Genomic DNA, 19,863 nt, shown 5'->3' on the forward strand with positions numbered 1-19,863 from the left:
AATGATAAGAATGAGATATGCTCATACACACACGCACACTCACGCACACATATATATATCTATATATATACACAAACACACACACAAATATATATATATATATACACACGCGCGAGCGTGAATGTCGTGCGTGTGTGTGTGTCTGTGTGTGTGCACGGGAGTAACCGTGCCTGAATGTACAAAAACGTCAGAAAGCTACTGGTTAATATTTTTCCTGATTTTTCCTGACGTTAACATTTCAGGCACAATCGCCAAGGCTGGCAGAACAGCATCCGGCACAACCTGTCTCTCAACGACTGCTTTATCAAGGTTAGTTTATCTGTTTGTTAGTTTACCAGCTCATCAGTATTACCGTTTTATCTATCTGTTCATGTGTGTGTATCTTCTTACTGGCGTTTGAAGATGAGTAAAATAATATGGCTTTGGATTATAATTACCTCATGTATGGGTCAAACATTGCTCAAGTTCAAAGGAAATTTTTACCCCCTCTCTCTCTCTCTCTCTCTCTCCCTCTCTCTCTCTCTCCTGTGCTCTTAAGTCTAAATCAATTATCGATTAAATAGAATATAATGAAGAACCTTCTTTGAAGTGTCAAATTATGTTGCTGTGATTATAATGGCGGAAAATATTTAAGCTTGTCAGTACAATGTCTAGTGTTAACAAATACTGGGGGAATTTTTTGGAGAACGGAACTAATCTGGCTGTATCTTACTGCTGGTATTCTGTTAATTTGTCCTTTACAGAAACGTACAGTTAATCTGAAAAAAAATGATCTCATTTTATTGTTAGCTAGATTCCTCCTCTGCTTCAAAAACAGCGAAAACGTAACTGATCTATGGACTGGATTATTTTTACCCCTTATGACAACTCAAGAACAGACTCAGTCCAATGATTATTCAGGGAAGTTAATTTAAAAAAACCTCGGTTCATTAACCCAGCAGACAATATTATTTACTTAAAACAATACACTCTTCCTTGATTAGATTTTCTAACTACCAAATTCATTGATTTAAAAATAATGACTTACTTGAAATGTCGAACCCTGACAGAACAGATGTCGGGTTTTCGCCTTCGGTCATCCGAGAAGCCGAAAACGAGACTACTCTTAATTGTCCGAGAGTAATATGGCGTTACAATATCGTTGGTCAAAAATCCTTTACCCAGCACTTCGCTATTTCAAGTTTATTGTGTTCTTTTTTCCAAGTGTCGTTGTTACTGTAAAGGAACTCTTTTGCCACTGAAGACTGAATGGGAAACTTGGAGACTGAATGGCCATAGCTAGTTTTTCCATTGTGTTCAAATCTTTAAAATTCAGCCATTAAAAACTTATCTACAATGTTGCAGGCCCATGAGTCACACCAGCTATATTGATATGAGCGAATTTAGAAATATCTGTTAATATAAATATCAATATTGATAGTAGTACTCCTAGTAGCAGTGTTGCTACTGCTCCCTTGTTTAATAACCGTTATTGCACAAAAGAGGTTTAAACAGAAAGCTGTGCCGCATCTTACAGGGAAAATATTAATTCAATGAAGCTTTACCAAAAAGATAATTCTCACCAGTTACCTCTTCTAAATGTAACAGGGATCTAATTCCTATACTTTTATCAAAAGAAAAAGTAGTATTTTTATATACTGCGAGGTTGACTGAGCAATTATTATGCAACTTTGAAGTCTCCGAGTTCTCGAGAAAAATGGTAAGGATATGTAGATAGTAAATTTCCTAAGAAATTTTCTTTTAGAAAATTTAATTTATCTTTAAAGAACAGGCGCTGTAATTTCTCTACCGTAACTGATAATCACGACTGTTCACTTGATGCCCTATACTTTGAAACTGCTTTAAAGGAGGTTACTATGGAATTAGAGAATAAACTTAAATAGCTGACTTTCAAATACATAGATGAATCAGTGTCAGACTGAGATGTTAAGGAGATTAGGAGTTACACTCACCAGCCTGCAAACATGCAGCTTTCTTCAGCTTGCAAACATGCAACTTTCTTCTCTAAAACAATTAAGATCCTACTTTTTTCTTTGTCGTCAGGTCCCCAGAGAAAAAGGTAGGCCAGGTAAAGGAAGCTACTGGGCCCTCGATCCAACATGTTCAGACATGTTCGAAAACGGGAATTACAGGAGGCGAAAGAGACGCCCCCGGCAACCGTCACATCTTCCAGAGTCATCCAAGGATCCCCTGTCCAGGCTAGGCAGGACCTCCATTCCAAAGAAGGAAGAAGAGGACGCGGAGATGGAGTCCGCAGACAGGATAACTAATCCGTTAGGCCCACAATTCGATTCCCGTGACATTCGTGTGCATAATCCGGTCCTCTTGGGATACCCAAAGCAATATGGCGGTCACTCACACTTGCAGGAATTAGAAAGCATTTCCAAGTACTCAGGTCAACGGGATTACCTCCGGAATAGCACATCGCCTACAGAAAATCAAAAGTCAGGCTTGAGAGCACACAGTGGTGGCACTGCTGATGACGAAAGCCTGAATCCAATGGCGTTAATCACAGATTTAAGCAATAGCAGTCTGTCGGTGGAAAGCCATTCCCTTTTAACCAGAACGGCCAAACTGGATAGACCAGGTGACAGGTTTGTAAACCCTTGGTCCTTTCTACAGTGCTTCCCAAAATTTCTGCCGACCAAAGAGGAAACGACAACAGAGAACCCTTCTGCAAAATATCGAAAACCAGAATCGAGCCTAGCACCTTCCAGCTTACAGATTCCAGGGATACCAAAAGCCTCAGACATCGTTGTGCCCAAGTACAGAGGAGCAGAATGGCCGACAGGAATGAAGGGCCATCAGGAACAGAATCAGGAATCAGATTCCAATTTAGATCGAGTGAGACAGCAACTTAGTCCTCTCGACCTTCCATGTTCAACTGAAAGAGGCAAGAGTTTTCTGATAGAAAACCTAATTAGTTGATTTCGATGTGTAAAACCCTTTTCTAGAAGACCGGTTAAAAATAAATGTTAGTTTCAGTGTCAGAAGAGAGGTCACTTTGTGGAATTTGTTGAAAAGAGTTTAAGTTTAAGGAAGAAAACTGTCACCTGGAAGTTGTACAGTACATTCCGAGCCAAGGTCCACTTTCGATAATGTCACCAGGGCAATTATGTGCCTTTTCTTAAAATCAGTTAGAGAAATTTCTACAGTTCTGTATAATGTCAGCTTTGTGTTTTTCGATGAAGAGGTCGCAAAGATAAAAATTCAGAGGAGAAAACTATATTTTACATAAGTAGTTTACTTGATTTATAGTAATTTATTAAAACATATTATTTGTAACTGATTTTTATTTCAGGCATGTGACAAAATTCTTCCTAACGATCTTAATCCCCTCGTAAACACTTTACATAACTCTCTCTCTCTCTCTCTCTCTCTCTCTCTCTCTCTCTCTCTCTCTCTCTCTCTCTCTCTCTCTCTCTCTTCCAGATAATGCCGTCAGTAAATTTCCAGAATCTAGCTTATATTTTTGTAAAGAACCCTTTAAATCTAGGTTAACTCTAAGGTTTCTGTATGACGGATACCTAATCATATTTATGGCTCTTTATTTTTCTTGATAGGTGTGACCGGGAACGCTACTCAAAACATTATGTGGTAAACTAGTAGGCAATTACAAAACTTTCTTCATGATTATTGAGGGGAAAACTTCCAAAGATTGTAGTTTATCAAGCATGTACTATTATTTTTTTTTATCGCTGTTTTTCCTTAAACAATTATTCAGACGGAAAGCATCAAGAAATAAGAGTGACTATTTCCCTCCACTTAATTCTCGGGCGAAAAAAAATTGTGAAGAACTAAAAATACTCAGCAGTTGCCGTGTAGCAGATATTCGTATTTCTTCCATAAAGGAATAAAATTTCTTAAAAATTATCCCAAGTTTAAAACCTGAAAACAACGTACTTATTCATTTCAGTAAAGATGGAAATACTGAAGTCTCTTTAATGTAGGTGAAAACATCGTGACGTTTACATAACAACTGATAAGCATCTTTGATCGATTTCTTCCATGAGATCCAAATCTACGTAAAGGAATCGTGTAATAAGCAATGATCTGCATCAAGAGTAGTGAGTCTTAAATGAAAATAAAACAAAAACAAATATTAATTATGAAATGAAATACTAACCACAATAGTGGATCGATTCGCAGCGGTTTCAAATAAAAAATGTAAAGTTATTCCTTATAGATAAGCAAAATCTTAGCGAAGCCTAATGAGTAGAAAAAATAAAAAGTTGTCAGAATCGAGGTAGCGTAGGGTGCATCCACACTTCAGTAAAACATGTCTAACACACACGTAGGAAACTTATCTGGCAAACATCACAAAGTTTAAAAACAAATTAACGACTTTTTGGTAGCCCTAACATGTGTGCCATACAATTATTCAGCATTTGCCAAAGATTCGCTCTACTTTTTTTCAACCTGTTTGTGATATGTATTCGACAAGTTCCCGACGTGCGTTTTCGCCATGTTTACTGTAGAGTGGATGCACCATTACCTTTGAAGTATACTAGAGGGTTGAACCTCTTTAAAATCCAAAGTGATCATTTCTATACGTTGTGGCTGATGACATCTCATTCGCTCTGGTTACATTCATAATATCGAAAAGAAAAACGACGTTTGCAACAAGAGAATATTTGACCCTTTATTTCTGGTCAGTTTTTTCTGTGCGAAATGACTTTATCTCTCTTGAACTTCAAGCAATTACCCAGGACATAAACATCATCTCGGCTCCGTGTGAGGATGCTGCGCCCAAGTCCAAACGTCATCTTTTCTGGATGTTTTGCTTATAAAACATCAGCCTCCTTGGGCAGCAAGCTACGTGACTTGGAAAAGATAGGATCTCTCTCTCTCTCTCTCTCTCTCTCTCTCTCTCTCTCTCTCTCTCTCTCTCTCTCCTGAAGTATGGTGTCTATATCTTCACTGTCACATGAAAGGTGAATAAACTGATCGCTTTTAAGAGTGCAAAATTACGCACACGACGTATTAAATATACAATATGAAAGCAACTGTAAATTTAAATCTGACTGATTTTCTTTGGACTACCATTTTTCGTACGTTCTCAAAAGTTCAATAAAAGATGCTGATCTACCAAAAGGATGTGCTCAAAAGAAAAAATATAACCCATATAATTCGTATGCAACTATCTTTACGTACATTCATATATAAACATAATATAAGATGGTCAGTATCCCTACAGTTGTCACTGTTTGTGACAACTTTATCCATATCATAGTTTTTTTTTTTTACTCAGATTGCATTTAACGAAGTATCTTGTCATCGTAACACATCTGATTCAGTCAATTTAATTTTTCAGATACTTCATTTAGCAGTGCGCATGCCTGTAAGTCTACTTTTACCATTCTGGTGGACATTATCTACAAGTAATAAATCAGAAACGCGTGTCTTCCACGGTAAATCACTATTTTAGAAGAAAATTAAAATACTGAAAATATTAGTCTTTGTCAACTAATTTCAACTTCACTGGTGAAAGAGTTTTTCTTATTAACCATAAAATCCGAAGGAATTTAATTAAGTGTACGGTACAGCCATTTTCATCAGAATCGAATGGACTTTAATTTAAGCTCATTTTCATCAGAATTGAAAAACTATAATGTCCATATGGTACCCGATTCAAAATAATACCCACGACCAGAAATGTGAAAAAAAAATAAATCTAAAAAAACAAATCAGGGTTCAAATGATCCCTAGTTGCCAGACAAACTATACCACATATAAAGTGTATATACCCAATGTCACATCGAATTTTTCTCTGATGTGAAAAAAGCTCATGATAATTAATTTTTTTAATAAATCACACAATTCATTCAAATTTATTAACAACCATTAGAACACAATAGGAGAGGCAAGGACTCGACCACTTTCAAACACTCTTATAACATCTTTTTTTAAGGTACTGATGCTAATTTGTCCAATATCAAAATTACTGTAAATCATTCTCCTAGAATCTTTCCAAATAATTCAAAACTTCGATTTCAGGCAAAACTACAATGCTCATGTAATGCAAATATTTTTTCAACGAGCAAGGCAGATTTATTTTAAGAGGAAATCGGGAAATATTTCAAGATTTTGAATAACTGAAGATTGAAAACGTTCCAAACAAAATAAATTGTGACTTTAATTCATGTCATTTCCTTTTGGGATTTAGCTGATTTATTTTCCTTTCTCTTATCCTTTTTCCACTGTACTAATTCGAGTCAAATATTGCCGGAAAATCTGCATGTCATCGAATTTATGTACATGCTGCAAAAAATAAATGCAATGATAATAAGCTGAGTGACGTCATAGCATTTTCTATGAGAAAAACTGCCCTAGAAATGTCTGCTTCATGCAACTGTAATTCGCCGTTTTCCATTCCACGCCCCTCAACGTGAAACGTATGCATGACGTCATGAGCTGGGCAAAAGCGACCCAACGGAGACACCCATAAAAGCGCGCGAGACAAAAAGATTCCGCGCTATATTCCACACAGCCGCCGTCCAGGTAAGTTGATTAGCGACCCCGTTTCGACCTCACTTCAGATCACATTGTCACCTCCTACCTGTAAAAAGAACCTAACCCGGGTTCACATTTTCGCGAGGAGACAATCGGTTGGATTCATCTGTCGCATCTTTCCTAGATAGTGACCCCCAACAAATTTCGGGGTCTAGGCCTAATCTTTCTTGGGGGTTATTATCTTCATGATATTTACAGTCTTTTATTTATGATTTTACGGTAATCCCCAACGGGCTCGTACTAAACACGCCGCAAAGGTGGATACGTACCGGGTTAAAACCCTTGGGGGTCGCCATCTAGGAAAGATCCCATCTGTCTGGCAAAACTTCGGGTGACCCATCAGGTTTTAAATGCGGCTGAATTTTCTAACAAGTAACATAGGTTGTAGAATGAGGTTCTCATCTAAGCGTCATTTTCATCTCGAGTGAATTGATTACATTGTTTCTACAAAATCTTGAACTTGCGTTTGCGCGTTGGTTCTTTGGTGATCAGCATCATCTGAACTTTCTTCACCGGATATCTTGACTATTTTATGGTTTCACAGGAAAAAGAATTCGACAGGGCGCTTTGAAATCTATCTTGCAAATGATAATCTTAGCTCGTTTAAGTGAATTGAACTGAATACAGAATTTAGGCCAAAGGCTAAGCACTGGGACCTATGAGGTAATTCAGCGCTGAAAGGGAAATTGAGAGTAGAAAAGTTTGAAAGGTGTAACAGGAGGAAAACCTCGCAGTTGCACTATGAAACAATTGTTAGGAGAGGGTGGAAAGTAAGATGGAAGAAAGAGAATATGAAAGGAGGTACAGTAAAAGGAATGAAGGGGTTGCAGCTAGGGGCCGAAGGGACGCTGCAAAGAACCTTAAATAATGCCTGCAGTGGAACGCATGGGGAACACTGACGGCGTTACCCCCCTACGGAGGATTTATTCCCTTTTTAAATTTTCGCTACCACTATGGCGTCAGACACAGATGACATTTGATACAGGGAAGATTTCACCTTGGAAATCATCTAGAATTTTATACACATGCTTTCTCAAACAGTATTCATCGATTGTCTATATATTATTGAGATTTAGACGATGGGATGTTGAAATCTATCTTGTAAATGATAATCTTAGCTCGTTTACTACCTATCAATATAACTTCTTAATGTAATTATATATAATTACATGGACATTTCCAAGATCGTGACCCTCAAGGGTTTTCGGGGTCGTTATCTAATACTAATATTTCATGGGGGTCATTTACTGTATAATATTTTCAGTCTTTTGTTTGTTTTACGTTAATCCCCCACGGGCTTGTACTAAACACGCCGCAAAGGTGGATACATATCGGGTTAAAACCCTTGGGGGTCACTATCTAGGAAAGATCCAGTTATATATCATAATTCTTGTCTTTATTGCATCAGTAATTAAAGCTTTATCAATAAACAGTTCCGAGGCAAAGAAGTCAAACCCAAATGTTACTCTCGCAACAAAAGTAAAATAACTTTTTAGTTTTTTTGTAAAAGGAAACTACTGTGCCGGTTTTGTCTGTCCGTCCGCACTTTTTCTGTCCGCCCTCAGATTTTAAAAACTACTGAGGCTAGACGGCTGCAAATTGCTACGTTGATCATCCACCCTCCAATCATCAAACATACCAAATTGCAGCCCTTTAGCCTCAGTAGTTTTATTTTATTTAAGGTTAAAGTTAGCCATAATCGTGCATCTGGCAACGACATAAGACAGGCCACCACCGGGTCGTGGTTAAAGTTTCATGGACCGCGCCTCATACAGCATTATACCGAGACCACCGAAAGATAGATCTATTTTCGCTGGCCTTGATTATACGCTGTATAGAAAACTCGATTGCGCCGAAGAAACTTCGGCGCATTTTTGACATGTTTGGTTTAGAATCTGAAGCTGATGTCTGGAACTCTGTCTATGAGGCAAGTGTATGCGGAGATGTTGTATAGAATTTGGTGATAACAAAACTGAACCGAATATGAAGATTCTTTTAGCAGTCATATTGATTTATTTTAGCAAAAATTAGACTGTTGCAGATTTTGGGGATCCAAAGATAATGATATTCCGGAAAAAATGTACAATTAGTGTACACTAATGTAATGTACAGTATATTCGTGAAAGCCCCCACAAAGATGCCAAACATTAAACTGAGGGGCAAATGAGGCCAATTTGGACTTCATGCAAGATGACAATTTTAAGAAATTTGGCAAGTTGTGCATCCAAGCTAAGCTCTGACCGAGAGGTTTTCGTTCTCTTAGCGATAACACCTCCAATATAATTGACGTTTTGCGATAAATTGATTTATCTTATCCATAGAAACTACCTGGACACTTTAAATGATTCTTAGGTGACATACATTCAAACTTTGCGGGACTATAATGAAAAACAAACATCTCGAACACTTCCTTTGTAGGTTACAGTATCTTCAACCTCGGGACGTCCATAAACTGATCAAGATGCTGTTTAGAAACACCAAATCTATGAATAAATGGAAACTAATATATTGGGCATATACGGATAAGGAAAATCTCGTGAGATCTCTTGCCTGCTGCTTTCGTTAATGAATTAAAAATTTTTCATGCTTTATCTCTTCCCTGTGAAAAAAGCGTAACTATGGTTTAGTATGGCGCTTTTCATGATAGAATATATTTAATAATCCGATGAAGGATAATTTTTCGCTTAACTTCCCGGCGTCTTAAAGGTACGCTGTCTAAGAGTAAAAACCTAAGGCAGCTAGACTGCCAGAATATTACTGTACTGTGATCACGAGGGGTACAATAGAATTTACGACGTCTCTACTACTACTACTACTACTACTACTACTACTACTACTGTCATTATTTAATTAAGACAGACTACTGACATCGAAAGTTGTACTATAATTTTTGAAAAGTGTAGTTAGCTCCTTGACCGTGCCATTACAACTTCCGAGTTTCTATGACTTGTACAACAGTTATTCCAACACGGCTGTTGTTCTTGGGCAAACTACTTGGGTCCTGTAAACAACGATTTTCAAAACGACAGACGTTAAACATTGGTCGCCTCTATGGTAAGTGTATTACGTTCACACATCAAAAGTTAAAATAACATTGCTATATATGCTATTCTCTCTCTCTCTCTCTCTCTCTCTCTCTGTCGGTTTGTCAGACTACCTGACTCCATATGAACACAGAATGAACTCAAAGAACTTTTTTTCCATTTTTCGGATAAATAAAGTGAGAACTTATTAACTCTCTCTCTCTCTCTCTCTCTCTCTCTCTCTCTCTCTCTCTCTCTCTCTCTCTCTCTCTCTCTCTCTTTAACAAAATGAGCGCGAATCTTCAAAAATGGAGATGTTCCCATTCACAAACATTGGTTTTTTGCCTGGCAGATACTCCAACATGTGGATGAGCTTCAGTGCCCCAGAAGTGCTATTATCCTGCCTCTTGGGACTGCAGATTACACTCGGGGTTACCACCAGTGAGCCGAGTCTTGTCCAAGACCCTCAACTTTTACTCCAGTCTCCAGTAATACTGCAACTGAGTAAGTCACTCCTTTCCAAGATGAAGCCTTTTTCCTTATTCTTGTACTTTACAGGACTGGGCAAGGAAAGGGCACGTTGTCGCTCGTCACGTTGCCCTTTGAACTTGAAAGTAGTAGTACAGTCACTTTCAGTTAAATTTCCCGTGAGTGCATAATTACTATGCAGGTCTTCATAATATCAGTTGTCATTCCTTTTTAATATTTTTTTGTGAGTACAAATTATCTAAAAAAAAATAAAAAAGTTCCCAGACTAAGCCTTTCAAATACACGATTTTTCTTGTCACTTTCATCAATATCAATGCGAAGAATAATGCGTGCATTGCGAATAGGTTTTTATGCTGTTATATTTACTAACGTCTCTTCTAAGTAAATGATAGGCACATCCTGTCAATTAAAAGCACGAAAAAGGCAACACCAAACTGTAGATTACGGAGGGCATCGTAAAATTCACACATTTGAAATTAGTTTTCGATTTATTTTCTTAGGAAGCTAAAGAAAATCCCCATTCTTTACTATAAAATGTTCGTTTTCAGGAGACAAGTTTTTTTTTTTTTTCAAGTCAAACATAAGCTAACGGTAAGGCAAGTGCAAGTCAATCAAAAAGCTGGTTTCCTATCATGTAAATTCTTACGTGTCCACTTACTTACGACATCTAATCAATTCGGTTATTGTCACCTGCTGGATAAGACTGTAATCGTCAATTATCATTTCCTGCCTTACCCGTATTTTCTGTATTTATTTTTAATTGTTTCTACATCCAGTTTATACGTATGTACTCAGTTCTACATGCGCATTCCTTCCAGAAAATGTCGCATGCGCAAAGGAGGCATCAGCCGTGGAGTGCAACGCACTGTTCAACGAGTGTCTGTTGCTGCTTTCACAAACTTCGGACGTCCAAGGTGGTAAGGCAGAAGATGCAGTTATAATAACGATAATAATTCTGATAAAAACAAAAGACTAAAGCTCCTAAAAACAGCCACAAACATTGGAAGTGTCTGCTAACTGTACTGGTTTTTTTAATAAGGGTTAAACAACTAGCAAGTGGGTCCGCCCGTTAACGTTTCTTACTTTCTCTCCCATAATGACTCCCATCACGCCCAACCCCCCCCACACCAAACCAAGCAACTGGCTCTTCACAGCCCCATAGTCTACTACCATAATAATTTAAACATTTGAAACGTAGTTAAAGCAAAGTTCCTTTACCTTCGTATTTTAATGCAAAGACTGGCCAAACGGGCAAGCCAAGGCCCTTATCTGCCCCTTGATCTGAGGGGAAAAACGGAAACAGAAAGAGAATTCCAGACCATGGCATATATATAGTATAAACACACGGCAGTCAAACGGACATAGTGCAGGATGACAGTGAAGAAGAAAGGAAAGGAAAGGAAAGGAGAGGGAACGTAAAAGCTGATGGCACAAATAAAAACAGACGCATATGTTTCCACCCCCGCCCCCCACAAAGAGCGCTCTCTGAAAACTGGGAATGGGATATTTTTTTGAGACTTGGAACAGCATGTGATTTTTATATTTCTCAGATATTATTCTTATTTCTTCCTATAAGCAAGACTACATTTTCTCAAAATATTACTCATGAAAAAGCTTGACAGACAAAATTCTCGGTTCGAGTGTGGAAGATTAACTGATCTGGAGACGTTATCGTAGGGCAGGTGTGAAGTGTATGTGAAAGTATTAAAAGTGACACTCCAAAAGATTTTTTTTATGGGACTAGCAAACCTGTTTAGCGGAAAGATGGCAGAGCAACATGCAATGAAACTCGATTACTTGAAACCCACGGTGATATTTACACGCGTTCTTCTTCTTCGCGCCTTTCCAGGGGAGAAATGCGACCAGCCAGACTGTCACCAGAAGAGCCAGAAGTGCGTGGTCCTGCTCGAACCCTACTTGGAGATCCTGAAACGGATTGCCAAAGATGGACAGATCGTCGATCCTTCCTACTACGGCGACCTCGGCGAGGGTCCGGAGGATACGGATCATTCCCTGTTCAAAAGATTCTCACTTGACGAGGAATCTCCGGAATCTTCGAATGAAGAATTCAGAAAGGTTCCCCCCCTGCTAATAAAATTTAAACATGGCGAGGAATCTACGCGTGGAGAATTCAGTGTGGGGGAAAAATTGGGTAAGGTGTCAGTTTAGCTTTGGGAATATAACCAAGTTTATATACATACATAAATATATATATATACATATATACGTACATATATACATATAAATATATATATATATACATATATATGAATACAGATACACATACATACATATATATATATATATATATATATATATATATATATATATATATATATATATATAATGTCTGAAACGGCTGTCGGAGAAATTTTCCGCTCGGGGGTTCAGCTTTGAATCCAGCAATTAAATAGTGAATAAGGAAGTGGTAAAAACTTTTTTTTTTTTTTTTGAGCCACCGCAGATTGTGGGAAACCAGTGTCATGTCTGAAAAAGTGGGTCAACATTGAGTCTCAAAAGTTTTAATTAGCATTTACACCTTCAGAATGACCAGTTCAATGCCATAAACTAGAATGTATTTATGTCATAAGCAAAAATGTATTTATGCTAAAAACTAGAATGCATTCGTGTCCTTTCGTAGGCTTAACTTTATCTGCAAAAAAGTGTTTAAAGTTAAACATTTACTTCCCGATATTTTTTTCCCGTAGAATGAATGCCTTTCGAAGCATGAAGTTTCTGCGAATCATGCTATCCAGTTCAACTTCCTGATAGAATGACGACCTTTACGCAATATAATGTTTTGTTAATCTTTCACCAAAACTTTCCCAATTTTCCAGGTGAATATATTTATCGAATATATAATTCTCTTTCCTTAAACACTAACATTTGCTGTCACCAAGGAACGAGAATTTGTGCCAACAAGGATACAGAGAACTGCGTTGAGCAAGTTGCCAAATGCTACGACCTGATTGGACCAGAATCCCCCGACTTCGGATCACTGGAGACAGGTAATAGTTTGCATTTTACACCCGTCGGGAATACCTTGCTAACTTTTCAATTAAAACCCGTTCGTCTGTCTGGCCAAATCTGTGTAAGTACTTAAAATGCAACATGATTTTATTCCTAAAGTGTAAAAGAAAAAAAAAGAAAAATGTATCTTGAATTAATTTGTGAAGTACGTGAAAGAAAATTTTCGATTTCAAACCTAGATCTCGGATCAGTGACTGCATATTAAACTTAAATCAATTTATGATTTGCAAAAGGAAAACAAATATTTCGATTTATAACCTGGAATTCGGATCAAACATTTAAGGTGATAAGACTGCATTTAAAAGACACCAGGCATACTTCATTAAATTATAAAGGGCACGCTGTTCACTGTGAAAACTATTAGAAATAAATACTTCAAATTCGTCACCGATTCATTTTTGGTTTCCGAAAGAACGAAATATTTCGAATTTCATTCCAAAATTTGGTTCAAAAACCACAGCCAACTTGATTACTTAGTTGAATAATAATGGTTTTCGTACATTAACCTAATTTCATTTGTAAACGTAATTTCTAAACGAAAGAAATACTTAAATATTCAGTCCGGAATTCGGATCACGCATTACAGGTAATTGACAATTAGAATACTTTATCATGCTTCTTAGGAAAAACTGTCAATATGGCTAACTTGGCTGAAGTGAATATTTTTCAAATAATGGAAATTTATTTCAGTATAGTAAAGGAGAAAAATGCGAAGATTTCGAATTGTAATTTTTCACTGTAATACAAAAGTAAAGGTGCCTTTAATTCATCCCAGCATCGTAAAGGAAACTGTAATTCCGAATTTCACCAAACTTAATTCGTAACACTTAATTCGATAAAAATGAACTAAGAAAGTGGATATATATTTCAAGAGTGTAAAAAGGTTAGCAAAACTATACACAACTAAGATTTAGTACGATTGTTCCGAGTAAAGATAATCTAATCTATTCACTTCAATCGGATCACATCGAAGAATTCGTAGTCCTTTCAAGTGTGTTTCTTTCATTCGTTTGCAGTAATTATTCTTAAGTTAGTATTATTTTACTCTTACAGCGGAAGCGCAAGAATGCTACCAGCGGATTCAAACCCTTGTTCAAGGAGAGGAAGTGAAATCAGGTAAGTCTGGAATAAACAGGTGACCAAGTATGGCACAGAGCGAGAGAAAAATTATATAAAATTATATATATATATATATATATATATATATATATATATATATATATATATATATATATATATATGCAGTATATATACATATCAGTATATATTATCCATAATAGGAGTGGGTATTGCGTGTGCATGTGTATGTATATGCAATTGTAATTACAGAGTAATGTTAACATTCATGACCGTCTGTTTGCTTACAATCAAGTGGAAATTTTTTCACATACGCTGCTTGTAGCTCACACTTAGAACACATGGTGAGTGTATGTATGTATGTATGTATGTACTATATATATATATATATATATATATATATATATATATATATATATATATATATATATATATATATATATATATATAGTGTATCATTATGTATGTGCATATATTATTATATATATATATATATATATATATATATATATATATATATATATATATATATATATATATATATATAAAATATGCATTTGTGTGTAAATTATAGCATAAAGCTTCGTCTTAAGAGGATGGATAAGAGTCTATAGTAAATAACTTCTTACTGTACCCTAATGATACGTAGGCAGAACAAATTTAGTGGTAATGGGATAACAATGGAATTTTGTTGCAGCCCATATGAGTCATACTGTACAGTATACGACAATATCAAGAGCCACATTTCCACTAAATGTATAGGCCTATTTTATTTAAGTACTAAAGGACCCTTACGAAACTAAATCATCAATAATAATAATAATAATAATAATAATAATAATAATAATAATAATAATAATAATAATAATAATAACTGATATTCACCATTAGACATCATTCCAAAAATATAGGAAAAAAATACAGTGAACTGTATTGGTAACGTTGAGAACATCTGTCGTAGTGCAGTATTGTACTAGCAAATCATTTACTGCTAAGAGATGATTACCTGTATTTAAAAAGTTAACGCTGGCCGTTGGGTTATACAGTACCAAATTAAGCACGGTTAGTCCGTCAGATTCTTTGTTATTGTTATAGCATACATACCCTGTACCTCTTTCCGACTAAACTTTTAATGTTGCCCTTTTCTTTCTTTCAACATATAAAACTAAGAAAATATAAAATGTATGAAACTTTCTGATACTAAAAACTTTACCATATATATTTTATATAAGTCACGACTTAAATTATACAGCATTTGAATGCTTCAATATCCAGTGATAATGGAGCAATTAGCCGGGAGTCGATAAATATTAAACAAGTTGGCTACCAAGTGACATATGGCTGCTGTCTTAAACGCATTTCCATCTAAGCACGTAAAATAGCATCGTTCGAAAATTAATCGATCGCGTCAACATTTTTTAGTGAAATTCCCAAAATTAATGTTCTCTTACAACTTTTGTTTCGAACGGTTTGTTAGTTGTTTCTTACAAAATACAGATGGTTAGCAACAAATGCTTTCAATGGAAGTTGATGCACATCAGCACATACATTTTGCATATTAGGCCTATACGTTATTGGTTTAACTCCAACTACAACAAGTGCGTTTTCTTTCAGTGTTTTTTCTGTACGCTCGAACTAGCGGTTTTGCTTGTATTCGGTGTTGGGCTAGGCTAGGCTGCTTACAGATTCAATTAAGAAAACTATGGATATATTTTCGGCGATAATTGTAATGTGAAATGGGTAAACTGCTTTTGTATTCGTTCAAGCTTAAAGATGAAATGTATGTTTCCTCCGTAAGTTGTTCGGTTAATGAATGACTTCATTATATACTCTGAAAACGAACCGTGTCTCATGGGAATCGCTATCATGCAACCCAGATCAAACTCTTCGACAACCAGAGTACGAGAAGACCTGGGTCCTTAAGAAATGAGCATCACTATAAATTAGTCTACATATCCTGACATATTATGGGGATATGAAGGCTTATGTGACGCCTTGAACAGCAAAGGAAAACACCCAGACCTAGACATTAGTCCTTACCTTGTTTCAACAGAAGTTCCTTGACCTACATTGACATTAATGGGCTATATAATCTTCCTTGGTGGATTAGCCTACTACTTCGAAATTAACCTGGCAAACTACTGTTGCTTCACTTACCTTAATAGCAACCGGGAGTACTGTACATGTTCGCCGTCTTATTGGCCATGATTACGTTGCACCGCTGTCGCCATCAAAGTCCCTGTTAGTTGGTCGCAATAATCAATTTGCTCTTGACCGCACTATCCATAATCAACGACTTATTCATTTAAGAAAGGGGTTACAAGAAACCGCATAATATTGAAACCAAATAATTATATAAAGAGTCCGCAAAGCCTCCACCGACGCATTCAGTTCAAACGATTACACAAATGAAGCCGCAAGAGACAGGCTCACAGAAAATCTGTAACTTCTTTACCAAAGACATAGGAAAATGGGGTGCCTTGAGTATCAGCATTACAGAAAATGATAGCAATAGCACGTTCATCCTGTTTTTTATCCATTCCCGGTTAATTAAATAACTTGAATGAACCTGCTTCACCGTTCTACTCGGCTGTAAGCACACAAATTTCGCTGTTTATTAACGTAGTACAATTGTGAGACAACCGAAGCACCTCGTCTAGAGTAAATTTAGCATGAGCAGCGTTCCCATATTTCCTATCCTTAGCGTTCCCTCCCATACCAATTCTATTATGACGAGTGTGTAACAAGAATAGTTGTGGCAACATAAACATATTGATGAAAGAGATGCTAGTGTACGGTATATAAGATAAAAATTAAACGTATTCAGCGGATTAAAACGACTGATGCCAAATAATGCAATGAAGTTTTAACAAAAATCTAAGCTCGAATAATGATGGGTTTTCCTGTTGTTTTCAATGAAAATGCAGTATCAGACGGTTTTTTATACATTGTCTTACAATGGTATATGAGAATTCAGACGTTTGTTAACCCAGTACCCGACTTAATTAACAGCTATCCTACAGTCTTACACCGGCTGAACTTAGTCTGTTCTCCCTAGCCTGCAATTCTCTCATTGCCACAAGCTAGCAGGGTCAACATAGGCATAGTAAATAGCAGCTTACCTTACCCTAACAGTAAGTAGGCAGGCCACACTGAAGGTAATGGGATAACAGTGGAATTTAGTTGCAGTCAGTAGGATTACGGAAGCTTAATTTGTTTTCTTCCTAGAGCCAGTGTGCGACAATGAAGAATGTGAGACATGCACAGCTCAACTCCAGGGAAACAAAGAACTAAAGAGAGCTGAGATTGTTTGCCTATTTCAGATCACAGGTGGGTTAGATATTACAGAAATAGCTAGTAAGAAAAACAAACTTTTAGTACTAACGAGTATCCTCATCTGATAATGGTTCTATATTTTGCTTCAGTTTGGTTATACTTAATGAGTATTTTGGATTTATGGTGGGAATAAGGACGATTATAATGAAAATAAGAATACATTTTCATTAACGGCAATTTCCTTTCTAACGGAAGAAATTATTTATCATGAATAAAATATGAGATAGTCTGTATAACTACCATATAGATACAGACATCCATTGATTCACTGTATCTGATGCTTCATTTTTCAATTTTGTTCCAAATCGTCTGTTCCCGAGAACTATATTCCAGATAACCTCAGCATGAAGGAATGCATGATTTTCGTAAGTACGCTTTGAGGTTTCTTTTTCTTTGTTAATCTCAATGAAAATATGTGAGAACAAGTACCTCACTGTGGTCTTGCTTACCAATATTAGTAATGGGCCTAATTCTTTGAATATGAAAATAGTTTTCACACTTGTATTTTGAGAAGGATATCTAAAGAAACAGTTGCTGAAGTCCGGAGAACCGTCGTGCAACTTCACTCTAACTGCATGTGAACATGGGCAGCAATTTCCTTTAACAGAAAATAAAGAATCTTCATATTCTTCCAACTTCCATTAACTGTCCAAAACGCCTTTCTTCCCCGAAAGCCGGTGAGGAAGCATCTGTTGACCACTTTGCCAGGATACTTAGGCCAACAACTCTATCAGAGGCTGGATATATGCTATGAAACCAACACTTATGAGGTAAATACAGTTTACTGTGATTGTATTTTGATTATTTTTTTTCTTAGTAGATTGCCTTAAGACAAGTGTGTGTGAGAAACGGCTTGAAGCCTTTATCGAATCATAGTCTAAGGAGAAGCAAGACAGAAAGGGTGAATATGGCGTCAGTGTAGCTATGTTACTCATTTTCCTTTAGTAGTTTCTTTTATAGATGATGGAAACGGGACAGGAATCCAAACGTCCTTATCGAAAGAGGAGAAAAATATCGAAAAGCTCAGTAATAAAGAAACTAAGCGTATTCTACAAGCAATAAGCAACCAACGGCAAGGTTGCTTGATGCTCTCCAAAATCTAAGTCCATGTAGTTAAGATTCTCAATGTTCTCGCTTGGGGGAAAATTGTTTGCTTGTCTGCCAGGGCGATGTCAAACGTGGAGAGTTCAAAATCAGTAGGATCAAGGTTTTGGGGATGATAAATCTATCTATGAGATATAGTTCCAGTTTGCCTCAGAATTCGAATGGTTCAGGTTTACCTGAATCATTTGAATTGCATTGGGAACCACCGGTGACTGAATACACTTCACCCAGCGACATTTGGCACTACGCAAACTGATTTTGATCTTGCCAACAAAAACATATTAGAACGAGTGATTGTTCTTTTCAACCTTCAGGCTCTTAAATCGGAAAATAGTCTTCAGAAACCGAGAAAACAAAAGGCCTACAATGAGTCTGCGCAGGTTCCAAGTAGATAAATGAAATGGCGTTTCCGCGGTTCAGTGTCTTTGGGGCGTTACCCATTTCTAAATGTTCCATGAATAATTTTAAGGCATGAAGCTAGACGCTTCATAATAACATTGTGGATCTTAACTATAACTATAGTAAACGAACACAGCCATTTTTGTACTGATGACGAAAGATTTAGAAGGTACAGAGAGTGAATATCTCATAGAACTACCGGATAGAAAATAAAAACTACTCTAGTTTGGAGGATACCGTAATCTCAACGAAAAAAAAAGCAGTGTTTTTCACTCCGCTGTTAAATAGTATTGATAATAAAATGTTATAGTGGTGAATTTGACAAATAATACATTAGATTAATCTGGTTTCAAAGTTAATGTGTTATTACTCATTTCCTTTTTCAGGGAATCTTCCCATGCTTGGCTAAATATTGCTCAGAAAGTTGGTTCCTGTTCTGGTTGTAGAAATACAAGGGACAATTCTTGGCACGTTGGAAGATCTTTACCCTAAAGTTAAATGAAAAAACAAAAATAATCAAGAAATATACCACTCAATATACTTATACCATTGCAAGGAGATATATTCGTGAGCATTTGGAGCAAGACTAGACGAAGAGGAGGAACAGGAGGAAACGCAGACGTAAAAGGAGGAATTGAATCGTTGATGAAACTCGAATGTATATACACTTGATGAATTCACATCTCGTTCTGTTGACGTACGGTTTTCTTTGAATGGCTTTGTTGAAAATCAAATAAAATTCTGTAGTCCACTTTATTTGGGAGATTCAGTAAAATGCTTCGGCAATAGCGATTTCCTTGACAAACAAAAACAGTACTGGCAAAGCAACGGGACCTTTGCACAGTCGAATAAATAGGTGTCATTTGTACTTTGACTGAAAGAGAGTGATCAC

General features: G+C 36.6%; 2 protein-coding genes across 2 annotated transcripts in view; both read left to right on the forward strand.

Annotated features, from left to right (window-relative positions):
• LOC136849564 (fork head domain-containing protein L1-like) overlaps positions 1 to 3,285 on the forward strand; it is a 10,162-nt gene extending 6,877 nt beyond the window's left edge. The window contains exons 3-4 of the mRNA XM_067122898.1: positions 243 to 309; positions 2,044 to 3,285. Of these exons, the coding sequence (XP_066978999.1) occupies positions 243 to 309; positions 2,044 to 2,928 (952 nt within the window). The 3' untranslated portion in view covers positions 2,929 to 3,285. The remainder of the gene's footprint in view (positions 1 to 242; positions 310 to 2,043) is intronic.
• A 3,193-nt stretch (positions 3,286 to 6,478) lies between these two features.
• LOC136849754 (uncharacterized) lies at positions 6,479 to 19,727 on the forward strand. The gene is made up of 10 exons (XM_067123152.1): positions 6,479 to 6,501; positions 9,889 to 10,040; positions 10,844 to 10,942; positions 11,875 to 12,177; positions 12,926 to 13,033; positions 14,109 to 14,171; positions 17,361 to 17,462; positions 17,802 to 17,833; positions 18,143 to 18,238; positions 19,358 to 19,727. The coding sequence occupies exons 2-10, from the start codon at positions 9,899 to 9,901 to the stop codon at positions 19,415 to 19,417; spliced, it is 1,005 nt and encodes a 334-aa protein (XP_066979253.1). The 5' UTR covers positions 6,479 to 6,501; positions 9,889 to 9,898; the 3' UTR covers positions 19,418 to 19,727.
• The last annotated feature ends 136 nt before the right edge of the window (positions 19,728 to 19,863 follow it).

The sequence above is a fragment of the Macrobrachium rosenbergii genome, chromosome 21 (genome assembly GCF_040412425.1).
Source record: "Macrobrachium rosenbergii isolate ZJJX-2024 chromosome 21, ASM4041242v1, whole genome shotgun sequence".
NCBI lineage: Eukaryota > Metazoa > Arthropoda > Malacostraca > Decapoda > Palaemonidae > Macrobrachium > Macrobrachium rosenbergii.